This window comes from Camellia sinensis, chromosome 1, assembly GCF_055761805.1.
Source record: "Camellia sinensis isolate YWXY chromosome 1, ASM5576180v1, whole genome shotgun sequence".
In the NCBI taxonomy this organism is placed as follows: domain Eukaryota; kingdom Viridiplantae; phylum Streptophyta; class Magnoliopsida; order Ericales; family Theaceae; genus Camellia; species Camellia sinensis.
In genome coordinates, this window is record NC_138961.1 from 126,961,470 (window position 1) to 126,975,485 (window position 14,016).

Consider the following 14,016-nt stretch of genomic DNA (forward strand, 5'->3'; position numbering starts at 1 on the left):
TATATTGATGACATCATTCCTAGTCATTCAAAGATCATTTAACTCATTTGGAAGTATCATTCAAAAGAATGACACATAACCGACACAAGCTTAACCCTCTGAAACATGCTTTTGGAGTGTCAGCTGGTAATTTTCTAGGATATATGGTCAATAGAAGAGGAATCCAGATTGATATGGATAAAGCCAAGGCCATAATTGAAGCAAAACCACCAAGAAGTAAGAAAGAATTGTAATAATTCCTTGGACAAGTTAATTTTCTTAGAAGATTTATTTCTAATATTGCAAAGAAAACTAAAGTTTTTTCTTCTTTGTTGAAGCTTAAAGATTATGAGAGTTTTAGGTGGAATGCAAAGCACCAGGCAGTATTCGATGCCATTGCGAGTTATTTGGCTAAGCCTCTTGTGTGGATGCCTCCAATGGAAGACAAGCCCCTGAAGTTGTACATTACAATAGAAGAAGAATCAATTGGAGTCTTATTAGCCCAAGATAATGAAGATGGAAAGGAGCAAGCAATTTATTACCTTAGTTTTTGAATTCTTGTAAATGTAAATACTCAGCCATTGAGAAATTATGTTTAATCTTGTATTTTGCTGCAATAAAATTGAGATACTATCTTTTAACAAGAGTTGCGCATGTTATAACATCTACTGATTTGATTAAATCCACGTTAATAAGACCTATCTTAAATGGTAATATTGGTAAATGAGTCTGAGCTTTATGAGAATTTTGCCTCGAATATGTTCCCCATAAATCCATAAAAGGGTAAACTTTGACAAATTTTCTAATTGACCGTCTATGCCAAAAAGAACAGAAAAGCTCAAATGATTCAAATATGGCTAACATTGTGCCTTGGAAATTGTGGTTTGATGGTTCCAAAAACAATGGCTTGGTTGGGGTTGGAATTTTAATTGAATCTCCAACAGGAGTACAAACCAAGCATGGTTTTAGAATAGATGAGCCAAATTGTTCTAATTACCAAATTAAGTATGAAACTTTGGTTGTGGAGTTACAACTTTTAGCAGGCTTAAAAGCTGAAACATTGGAGGTATTTGGGCATTCCTAGTTGGTTGTAAACCAATTAAATGGTATTTTTAAATGCTAAAACCATGGTCTATTACCTTATTATGTAGCAACTATATACTTAAGTTTTCATTTCAAGGACATGGTGATATCACACATTCCTAGATTTATGAACGAACAAGCTAATGAAGTGGCTCAAATAGTATCGAATTACAGGAAGCGAGATGAACATGAATTCGATACATCTCAGACTTCTTTTAAAAAGAGGCTCTTGTCCTTAGAAGATAGAGGGATGGTAGTAGAAGAAACTTATTCAATTGATGTACCAGAAAATGATTGGAGACATCCAGTTATCTAGTATTTGACAAGTCTAGATGCAGAGGCAAGTAGATCTGTCAAACTAAGGTCAGTAAATTTCATCTTATATGATAACAACTTTTACAAAAGGGGAGCAGATGGACTATTATTAGAATGTTTGGGGCCTAAGGAGGCTAGAATAGTAATGGTTGAGGTTCATGAGGGTATTTGTGGAGTTCACCAGTCAGGAGTCAAAATGAGATGGTTACTAAGAAGACATTTGTACTACTATCGAAGTATACTCAAAGATTGTATTGAGTATGCAAAAGGTTGTCAAGCATGCCAAAACCATGGGATCAAAAGACATGTGCTAATAGATGAAATGCATTCAGTGATCAAGCCTTGGCCTTTTAGAGGTCGGGCAATGAATATAATTGGAAAGATTCATCCTCCATTTTTGAAGCATCATTGCTTCATTCTAGTGGCCACATATTATTTTATTAAGTGGGTCGAAGTAAAGCCATATAAATCCATAGATCAAACTGAGGCAATCAGTTTCATTAAAGATCTAATGTATAAGTTTGGCATTCCCCAAACTATTACTATTGATAATGGAACAATATTCGAGTGTTGCTTAGTGAAGGCTTTTGCTGGAGAATTTGGTATAAGCATAATTAAATCAACCCCTTATTACACTTAGTCTAATGGACAAGCTTAGTCATCAAACAAGACAATCAAAAAAGGAATTTAGAAGATGGTAGAAGACAATCCCAGAGAGTGTCATAATATACTCTTAGAAGTCTTGTGGGCATATAGAACATCTAAAAGGTCTAGCACTGGGGTTAATCCATTTTCCTTAGTATATGGACATGATGTTGTGCTCCCAATGGATATTAATGTCAAATTTTTAAGAGTTAAAGAACAAGATTGTTTTGACAAGGATCTTTATTGTCAAAACATGTGCTTGAAATTAGAAGATCTTGATGAAGCCAACATTTTTGGCTTTGAACAAAATCCTAATCCAAAGTTAAAGCATACAAGATGCTATCACAAGAGGGTATATCATCAAAGCTTCGATGAGGGAGACCTAGTATGGAAAACCATATAACCTCTTGGCATAAAAAATCACAAATTTGGTAAATGATCACCTAATTGGAAAAGACCACTTTAGATTCATAAAGTACTTCCAAATGAGACTTATCATTTAAGGAACCTTAATGGTTTTATACACCAGAGAAAAATCAATGGCGAATTCTTGAAATTATATTTTCCAACTATTTGGGAAACCTCATGTGATAAAGAATCAAATCTTAACAAAGGATAAGCACAAAGCAAGCATAACAGAGACCAAAATTGCTAAAAGTAAAATTTTCATTAACTAGATGAAGATTTTATAGAGGCCATAGTTGGGTTCAATAGGAAGTGCATTGCTTGAGTTGTTTCTGTACAATCATCTTCCTACTATCAAAAGAAGGAAGTAGCTCAAGCGCCTTATACATATCAGTCCTAAGGAGCCCTAGATTGGTGCTAAAGGCCTATATTTTCTCATAGGTTGTGGCCAATGCTACATTGACCTCTGCCAGCTCTTTCTCTAGGGCCTTTTTCCTCATAAGAAGTGCCTTTTGCTAGGTAGATGCATCTGCATATTCAGATATGAGAGAAATAACTCTGGTTTGAGTAGCGCTGACAAGAGTTTGGTCTTGTGTAAGTTGTTGTTGAGAATTCAAAGCTAACTCTTGCAACTGAGGATAAAAGTCTAAGGAGATCATGGACTTCAAGAGCACATTATGCATAGAGAATTTATGGTAAAGCAAGGACTGGCAACATAAATTAAACCCTTGTTTGAAGATTGGATTTTTTAAAGCTAGCAAGGGAAGTCTTGAGAAGCGTTCCACTTTAATGCTCAAGTGTTGGGAGGATGGGGCATTATCAGGAATAAAATGGCTGATGAAAGAGTCTGCCAGTAGGAGAGGGTTAGTTTCAACAGACAATAACAAAGAAACAGGTGTAGCTATCATGATTTGTTGAAGCTCTTGCTCAAATGCCATTAACTCCGACCCTGACATTTCCATAGCTTCACTGGTGCTAGCTTGAGATTTTATGCTCTCCTCCATTGTTGTTTGATCCTGTGCTTGAGGTGTAGGAGTGTTGTTAAAAGGTATGGAACTTGGTAAGATTTTTGACTGAGAAATCTCAACCACAGCAGCCTCTGAGAAAAGGATGCTCTCCACTATTCTTTGAACTAGGGAATCAAGTGAAGAAGAATTGAAAGGTTCAGTCTGGCTCAAGGTATCAACAACACGTGGAAGAATTATTAGGGTAGAGGTTTGAAAAACAATAGGAGATGAGACAGGAAAGATTACTTGCAGATGTGTGATTGGGGCACGTTGTTTAGTAGTATCCTTTGGTAAGTCCTCTTCAGCTTCCTCTTCACTAATAATCTGAGGTTTGTAGGGATACACAACCCTACTTTAGTGAGTGAAAGGGATAGTGCAAGGATGAACCCGTTCCAAGAGATGATGATGAATCTTAAAACAAATACAAGGTGTTGAACATGACTCTCAAAGTGTCCCAACTAGTAGCAATGCTGGTTGAGGAAGAAGAAGTGGGTGTGTCCCATCCCAAAGAAGAGGATTGCAAAGTAAGAGGAAAAAAAGAGCAGTTTGTGTTTGGATAGTATAATGTTTTGGCTGAAAGATAGGAGAAGGATAGCCAAAATGAACAACCTTGAGATGCAAACCCAACTCTGGAGACGCTGGATAGTTAGAAAGAATAGTTGCATTAGCACTGCAAAATCCTACATCTTCCTGAACCTTATTAGACATTTGACTAAGACCAGCAATAGTTCAAAGCCTCTGAAGATAAATGTTTTAGGCAAAGATCGATAGTCAAAGGCTGATGATTCTAAGTCTCTACGATTATTTGCTCTTAAATACAAAAATTTAGAAGTGCAAGCCAAAAGATCATGATGGAAAAGAACATTGATAAAGGTAGCTAAACTTAAGGAAGTGGAGGTTGTGGAGAAAACGAAGCACTAGAAGTTAGAACCACTAGTGTAACCCATATTGCTTACACTAGTGCAGAAGGTATTGTTGGTGCCATAATTTAATCATCATGTTAGAAGGTGACACTTGGCAAGCAAGGGTAATTATGCAGATGCCCAAGTCATTAACGAAACCCACCTTCAAAGCAACTCACGTGAGTAGTTGATGTGAGTTTGTGCAATTGAGAGGTAGTTATTCAACACTTGAAGAGCACAAGGGAAATAAGTTATCAAGACGACAGTTATTAGTGGTTTTGCACGCATAAAGAGAAGAAGTGACCCTAAGAAATAGCTACAAAAAAGGAGATTATGGTAAGGAAAAGCAACTTAACTACTTTGCAGGCCAAGAGAAGGATATAAATAGATGTAAGCAAAGATGAAAAGGTACTCGGAATAAATCCAAACTCTACGTCTTTATCATTTCATATATCTTTAAATTTCAGCATTGCACTTACTTTTCATAGAAGTAGATTAAAGTAACTCTTGTATTCAAAGTTATCCTTACTAAAGGTAACATTTTATTCAATTAATCAATTACATTTTTTGTTTAGTCTCTTCCTACCATTCTATTTCAAATTCAAGTTATATTGCATTTTTTCTTACTAAAATACAACCTGTAAAGGCTCTTGATTGAGGCTAAAAGAACCTAATCACAATCGCCTGACAAGTAAATTAAATTGCCTTATAAATTCTGTAAGGAATTTTTTGATCATTGCTGGTACGCGACAATTACATTTTTATCCTTTGAAGTATCAAAATAGCCAACAGGGTTAGAGCCAACAAGAAGAATATGGAGAGCTATAGATAGATGAAATATGAAGGGGAGCTAATTCCAACATAGGATTTGGGTACTAGATTTAGGGTTTAAAGGGAAGCACCAAGCTATGACGGATAGTGGGCGTTGTAAGATGACATGGTGGGATCTAAAGGGATTAAATTATAAATAGTTAAGAATAAAATGGATGAAGAAGGTACTTGGGATTTGGAAGATGATGCTAACACTATGTGGAACTCGATGACCAATTATATAAGGAGAATCTCAAGGGAAGTCCTTAGAGAGTAAAAAGAAAGGGACCCAACTCTAAAGAAACTTAATGGTGGAGGAATGAGATTCAAGCGGTAGTAAAGACGAAAAAAGAGTGCTTTAAAAAGTGGCAGAAGGATAGAACTGAAGAAATCTTAAGAGCTACAGATTGGCTAAGAAAGAGATCTAAAAAGTAGTGAGAGAGGCTAAATTGAAAGCCTATGATGATCTATACACTAGACTTGATAATAAGTAGGGAGAGAAAAGAATATACAAACTTGCTAAGAGAAAAGAGAGGAAAACATGATATTTTAATCAGGTTAAGTACATCAAGAGTGAGGAGTCTAAGGTGTTGGTGAAGGATGAAGAGATTAAAGAGAGGTGGAAGAACTATGTTGACAAGTTGTTAAATGAGGAACATAGAGAAATGTCAAAGAGGGAGGAAGTAACCGGTAATAAGGAAAACCAAAACTATATGTTCTATTGCAGGATTAGGTATTTTGAAATGGAGATTGTACTTAAGAAGATGAAATCGAATAAGGCTCTAGGACTCGATGATATCCTTATTGAAGCTTGGAAATGTTTGGGTAAGAAGAGGTTGCTTGGTTGACTAGGTTATTTAGCAATATTTTGTTGACTAGGAAAATGCTAGAGGAGTGGATGACGAGTATTTTAGTGCCAATCTATAAAAATAAAGGAGATGTCCAGAATTGCAACAACTATAGAGGAATCAAGCTAATATGTCATATAATGAAAGTGTAGGAGATTGATGGAATGCCAATTGCGAGATATAACAAAAGTGTTAGAGAATCAATTTAGATTTATGCCCGATAGGTCAACAATGGAAGTGATCTATCTTTTGAAAAGAGTAACAGATAAGTATAGAAAGAAGAAAAGAGGTATTCATATGGTTTTTATTGATCTTGAGAAAGCATATGATAGGGTGCTTTGGGATATAATCTAGTGAGTGTTAGAGAAGAAATGGGTGACAAAAGGCCACATTGATGTTATTAGGGACATGTATAAGGTGTCATGAAAACTATTAGATCATCAGTTACAATTTTCAATTACTGTGGGGTTACACCAAGAATCAATCTTAAATCCTTATCTTTTTGCTTTAGTTACGGGTGAGTTGACAAAAAATATTCAGAATGATGTACCATAGTGTATGCTTTTTGTAGATGATATTATGTTAGTGGATGAGACTAGAAAATGTGTTTAACAAGACTTGGAGAGAAACACTTGAATCTAAAGTATTTAGGATAAACAGAACTAAGACAAAGTACATGAACTGTAATTTTAGTAATAGTAATAATGGAAACAGAGGAGAAGTGAAGATTGAGAACTTTCGTTATTTATGATTGATTACCAAAACAGCTAGGGAGATTAAGAGTAGATGTGGTCCATTAAATTAAGATGAGGTGGTTTAAGTGGAGGAGTGTGTCTGGGGTACTGTGCGATAAATAAGTACCCACTAGATTAGAAGGAAAGTTCTATAGAATGGCTATTAGATTAGCGATATTGTATGTGATAAAATGTTGGGAAACCAAGAAACAATGTGTAGATAAGATAAATGTGGCTGAGATGAGGATGCTAAGGTGGATGTGTGGCAAGACTAGAAAAGACAGAATTAGGAATGAGTATATTCATGAATGAGCAGGAATAGCAGCGATAGAAGATAAGCTAAGAGAGAATAGATTGAAATGGTTCGGTCATGTACAACGGAGACCAACAGAGACAATAATGAAGAGGTGCGATGCAGTGACGGTAGAGGGAAGTATTAGGAGAAGGACAAACCTAAATTGACATGCACTAGTGTAGTAAATAAAGATATGAATCTCCTTAGTTTGGCTAACCAAATGGCTTTTGATAGAGTCGAGTAGAGAAGAAAGATTCATATAGCCGACCCCATTTCATGGGACTTAAGGCTTGGTTTGGTATTGGTATAAAGAGCTCTATCTTAAAGGTTGGTTATGGTGAAAAAAATAGGTTATCGCTTTCTGAGATTTGCTTAAAATACGAATTGTTTTTTGTGGGTTTGAAAATTACATTCCGCTCTTTCAAATTATAATTCATAACGAGTGACTCTTTTTATTAATAAATTATTAAATCAATTAATAGTTTTTAATAAAAAAATATTTTTTAATTAACAATTTTAGTAATTTTATTGTTGTATAGGAGAGTAGTTAGAAATTTTATTTTTTCTATTATTTATGTTAAATAATTTTTTTTGATAATGATGTATTTGTAATTTCAAAACTGTAGGAATATTCTATACTTTAAGTAAATCTTATGAAGTGTTTGTAATTTCAAAAATGTTTGATATATTGAATTTTCCTTTGTCAAAATTGCTCAAATGAATCAACCAGGTAAAAATGAATATCCTACATGTAAGATATTCATTGGGTAATTCGGGCAGAGGAAAATTCAGTGGATGTAGCGGTACTGTTGTAATTTATCCTAAAAAAACTAATACTCTATGTGGTTCATTGGGATGAGAGAAAATTGTAAGAAATGGTGATTCTTTAAGTTTTTTTGGAGGAATTACTTAACAGTGGAACAGAGGGGGAAAAAAAAAAGATACAAAGACATAGAACATGCAAGTGATTTTGTGATGAGGTGCAAATGAAAAGTTGCACCCCTCCACGTTTGTGTAATTTCTTTTTTTTTTTCTTTTTTTTATGTCCAATGACAAGTAATTTTTCCAAGGTTTTTTATGGAATGACAATTCCTTTAAAATGATATAAAATGATTCTATTTGTAATATTTCTCATTATTATTTTATTCAACTCAAACATATCAATAATTATTTTAATAAAATCATCATTATATTCCAATTCATTTAAGTAAACCAAACCCTAGCTAAGAGCTAAGAACGTTTCTGATATGAATGGATGAAGGAAGAAAACTTACAAAAAGGGATCTTCCACATGAGGCCTGCATTATTTTAAAGGGAAAAAAAATTATGTCAGCCAACAAAAAGCATTACTCTTGGCAGTCATTTGTATCTTAAAACATCTTTAATAATTAATGTTAGGGTAAATTAACCGATCGCTCGTCAAATTTAGAGAAAATATAATAAATTTCACAATTTTAATAAAATTATAGTGTTTTTTTAAAATTTTAATTTATATAACACTTAATTTCATTTTCATTAATAATTTGTTAGTTATATAGATGAAAAAAACGTAACATTGTCTTCTATTTTACATAAAACATATATTTTAAGTTATTTATTTTTATATTTTTGAACTATTGCATTAGTTTTGTTTCATTTAACCTTATTAAAAGGGAGTCAATATAATTATATCAAAACTGTAAGACTTATTTTATTTTTATCAAACATCAAGGGAGGTTCGTGTAATTTACCCTAAATGTTAAAATTAATTTTAACATGTTATATAGCTAAATGTTTTATCTTGGAAAGTGTTTTTTAATGGTGGAATTATCGTATATTATATTTTCTTATAAAATAACAAATATAAATATTATTTTGTAAGTTGTATTATGAAAGGTGTAAAAAGAAAGAATTTTACAAATTTTTAGTAATTGTCAAAAACTTGTGCTAAATGTGTCATAACATTTGACAATAATATAATTTGACAAGAAGAATGACAAACTAATGGAGATGATTTTTTTAAGAGATTTCGCTAAATTCTAATTTCAACAATTACTTTAGGACATTTTTAAAAATTAATGAATTAAACTTCATGCCCCACATATTATAATAATGAAACAGGGTGGAATCAGAAAATTATTGACAAATTATAAAATAAACCCCAAGCTCTGATTATTGTTACAAATAAGACACCATGGTTTTCATTTATTCAAATTACAGTTTGAATCTTAAAAACTTTTAAATTGGTCCAATTCAAACCATCCATCTATCTTGATTTAGAGGCAATAACAAAGAAGGATGATTTTGTCAATTTATTCACCACAAACATATATAGTATGCATATATTATGGGTGCTTCTATTTTCACATCCCATTTTTTCTTTGTTCACACATTTAATGATATTTTATTTAATTACAATTTTGTCCTAAAATAAAATTAACAAAATATCATTATCTTCTCCACCAAAATCCCAATTTCCTTCTAAACCTAACCCTAGCTGTCGCCGCGACGAACCACCATTGCTGCAACTTTGTCTCCGTAAAATCCCTATTGCCATGAGTTTCCTACCATTGCAAACTTTGTAGCCCCTCTCTGGTACCCTCCAACCACCACTCTTCATTTTGTCAAAATCATAGTTGCAACTTCTCTCTCTATGAAACCCTAGTTACTGGCTATCACTCTTTATTTCAAAACCCTAGTCGTGCGATCTCTCTTTGTGAATCTCTCTATATCGTGGTCGCTAGAGTGTGGGTAGGATTGGTGTGTTGCAGGTGAAGGAGTTACAAGCGGCAAGGGTTGTAGGAAGCGTATCGAAGAGGATTTGGTAGGAGAGGAGGTGCAAAGAGGGTCGTTGGGAAGGATTGAGGAGGGCCACCGGAGATGGTAGTAGCAGCGGAAGTGAGATAGGATGCTCGCGATGGTGGCCAGAGTTCACCGTGGTTCATGGTGGTAGCGAGTGGTAGCTAGGGTTAGGTTCGGTTGAAGGAGTTAGAGGTATTTTTTTACAAGAAAGGATATCTATTGAGCAAAATTTGATATTTGAAAATCATTAATTGTGTGCCTTGTAAAGAGATGTGTAATGAAAGGGTTTAGTATGTGGAAATAGAATTACCCATATATTATACTAACAGTTGGCATATGTAATACTTGTGCAATTCAAATAAATAACATAAAAATAAATTACTTATTATATGTTGTGTGTTAGTCAATTGGTAAGAATCTTCTTCATCAAACATTAGGTCTAAGGGTTCAAGTCTCACTTCTTCCTTTTATCTATTTTTTTTTTAATTGGAAAAATGGCCACTTGATAAAAGGAGATAAGAAACTTCAAGAAACAAAGTGATTTGTTCACTAATATAACTAGCGGGTGGCACACGGAATGAATATGTAATTCAAATAAGAATAAAAATAAATGATAACAAACTAATATTATAAAACAAATGTTGCCTAAGTGGTAAGAATCTTTTTAGTTAAACATAAGGTCTTGGGTTTATTCTTTGCCCATCTCTTTGAATAATCTTTTTGTTTTAAAATAGAAAAATCAGTCACGTAGTATGAGGAGAAGAAAAGGCTTTACGATACCACTAAGGCCGTTGCTTTAGATATATTGTATAGATTATAGGAAAAATCCAATGGTGTCATATGCACCTTACCACAAATAAACATAACTTTATTAAAAAAATTTGTAACATCAATCATAGAATATATAATCTAGCCACAAATTGACGTAACAAAAATGTCGTAATCAAACCACAAGCTTCTGTAATATCAACTATAAAATTGTGAATATTTTGTTATATTATTTATGGTGAAGTTATGCATTTTATAATTGATGTTACAAAATTTTATAATAAAACTACGTCAATTTATAATAGAATACGTATAGTATGCACTCTTGAAGGGGTTGCACACCATAGCCTTTCCCTAGATATAGATATCCACCATCACCTCCTTTATCGCTCTTAACGCGATCTCACACTAGGAGAGACAACTCAAACTATCCCCACCGTCTCCCATCGCCTTTGCCATACCCAATATCTTTTCCATTTCCCTACCTTTCTTGCCGCCACCAATGCCTCCCCTATCATTCCCCACCTACACCCCTAGTTTTGATTCTAGAAATAGTTCTCTATTAGGTGGATTTGGAGCATAGTTTGTTTTAATTCAGAATGTCGAATCCATGTTGAGTTGCTAGATACCGATAGACTATCTGTGATTTGAATATGAAGATCTTAGAAGAGGAATAAGTTGAATCAGCACAACATACAATTTACCACTCTTACATATCGGTTTATTGATGCACTGACGCCGTGTTTGATTGGGGAATTTGGAGAAAAAAAGAGAAAAAGTGTGTGAAATTAGGTGAAATGTAATTATATTTTATTTAAATTTCACTTATATTTTCTCTTTCTCTTTCTCTTTCTAAATCCATCTCAAAATCTCCCAACCAAACACAATATGAGTGTATGTAAATATGGGTTAAGATGTGTAGTAGATGGCAGTGGGGGAATGAGAAGATCTTAGAAAAGGAAGAAATTGAATCAGTACAATAAATTGTTTACAACTCTTAAATATCGGCTTATTATATGCAAATGTGATGGATAATATGTGGCTGTGGAGGAAGGGAAATGGAAGAGGGTTGTCGGTAAAGGGAAGGAAAGGGAGGAACTAATACAGTTTAGTCTAAGTGTATGGTGGCACTGAGATGGATGGTTGAGGTGGTTATTAAGGAGTGACGGTTATTTGGTATCGTTAGGGTTAAATTCTGATTCGCATTAATATTGTATTTAAATTATAAATTTGGTTAGAAATTTAAAAATAAAAAAAGAAAGAGGTGAGAGAAAATAAAATATAACCTGATTTTTTTCATTTTTCTCGCTTTTTCTCTTTACTTTTAAATTTTTATCCACATCTATCAATAAAAAAACAACTTAAGTTGAAATAAAAAATGAGAGAATGCCACATGCTTTGCGAAAAAATTCCTGTGTTAGACAAGTTAGCAGGTTCGATGAATGGCTGAGATTAAGAGTAATTTAACACATCAAAGTTTAAATAGAAAAAAATTAAAGAATCATGAAAAAGCCACATGCTTTTGCCACAACATGCCTTGCAAAAGCCTTTTTTTTTTTTTTTTTTCGAGGTCAAACTAAATAAAGGATTTTTAATTGGACAAAAACAGGTTTCCTAATTCCTGCCCTCTAATAGTTAGGGGGTTAGATTCATATGAAAATACTCTTATACAATAATGTAACATAGATGAGAAATCCTATGTTGTGTATCTCTTTAGGGTACGTACCATATGTATTTTATCATAAAAATATATAATTTTATTATAAAATTTCATAATATTAATTATAAAATGTGCAATCTTATTACAAATTGACAGAACAAAATATCTAAAATTTTATAATTAATGTTGCAAAAATTTATGATTGATTATGACACTTTTTGTTACATTAATTTGTAGTGAGATTATATATTTTATAGTTAATATTATAAAATTTTGTAATAAAATTACATATTTTGTCGGAGGTGCGTATAGTGTGATAGCATTTCCCAGCATAAATATATCACTGTTTTTAGTTTTTGAATTGTTTAACAACTTAGAATTTTTTTCTGCTTGGTTTTGAGTTTTTAAAAATAATTTTTTGAGTTTTCAATTAGTATCTTTATATTTTTAATAATTTTTTAATATTTTAATCATTTTTTTAAATTTTTTAGATCCACTTAATCTTAATATACTTAAAAAGTAAAAAATTTATATAAAAATCTTTAAAATTTTTTATTGAATACAACAAAATACAAAAATGTATTGTGTTTAGTAAATTTTTTATTTTGAAAAAAATCACAAATATTATAATTTTTAAGCATTTTTAGATTAGTTATATTTAAAAAATAAAAAAACATTGATAAAATATTAAAAAAATTCATTAAAAACAAAAAAATAAAAAAAAAACTCAATTTTATAAAAAGCGGACTCAATTTTCTAAAACCAAGCATAACTTTAACATATATCCTCGCTTTTGTTTTTTACTTTTAAATGTAGATTAGGATCCCCTCAAGTTTGGTGGAGGGCGTTGTTTGAGCCCGTGTGATCCACTACGAGTCTTATTTTGATGATCTGAGCTGTTTATTTTGTCAGACACTTTGTCTATTTCATTGACATAAAAAATTAGATTGATCCGATAACTATAACTTGTTATATTTTTTTAGTGAAAAATTAAACAAGTTATAATTATCAGATCGACCTGATTTCTTTTTGTAGATGAAATACACGAAGTGTCCAACAAAATAAATTATTCAAATCATCAAAACAGAACCTATTATGAGCCTTATGAAACCAAACAACACCGTCTAATCCAAAATCTAGACTGAAAGGATTCTCCTCCTTTAAATTTCTATCCACATCTATGAATAGAAAACAACTTAAGTCGAAAGAACAAATAAGAGAATGTCACATGCTTTGCAAAAAAATTCTTCTGTTAGACAAGTTAGCAGGTTCGACTGATGGTTGAGATTGAGGGTAATTTAAAACATGATAGCTTAAATAGGAAAAAAATTAAAGAAAAATTTTTTTTTTTCCCGAGGTCAAACGAAATAAAGGATTTTTTATTTGGACAAAAACAGGTTTCCTAATTCCTGTCCTCTAATAGTTAGGGGGCTTGATTTATATAAAAATACTCTTATACAATAATGCAACATAGATGGGAAATTCTATGCTGTGCATCTCTTTAAAGTGCATATCATATGCATTCTATTATAAAAATATATAATTTTACTATAAAATTTTAAAATATTAATTATAAAATGCATAATATCGCTATAAATTGACATAATAAAATATTTAAAATTTTATGATTGGTGTTGTAAAAGTTTGTAATTTGATTACGACATTTTTTATTATATTAATTTGTGACGAGATTATGCATTTTATAATTAATATTTCAAAATTTTATAATAAAATTACATATTTTGTCATACCACGCATATGGTGTCATAGCATTTCCCAGCATA

At 32.3% G+C, this 14,016-nt stretch overlaps 1 protein-coding gene across 1 annotated transcript in view; it reads right to left on the reverse strand.

Annotated features, from left to right (window-relative positions):
• LOC114257187 (LEAF RUST 10 DISEASE-RESISTANCE LOCUS RECEPTOR-LIKE PROTEIN KINASE-like 2.1) overlaps positions 1-14,016 on the reverse strand; it is a 41,066-nt gene that overhangs the window by 8,567 nt on the left and 18,483 nt on the right. Inside the window, exon 4 of the mRNA XM_028196965.2 lies at positions 8,298-8,321. Within this exon, the coding sequence (XP_028052766.2) occupies positions 8,298-8,321 (24 nt within the window). The remainder of the gene's footprint in view (positions 1-8,297; positions 8,322-14,016) is intronic.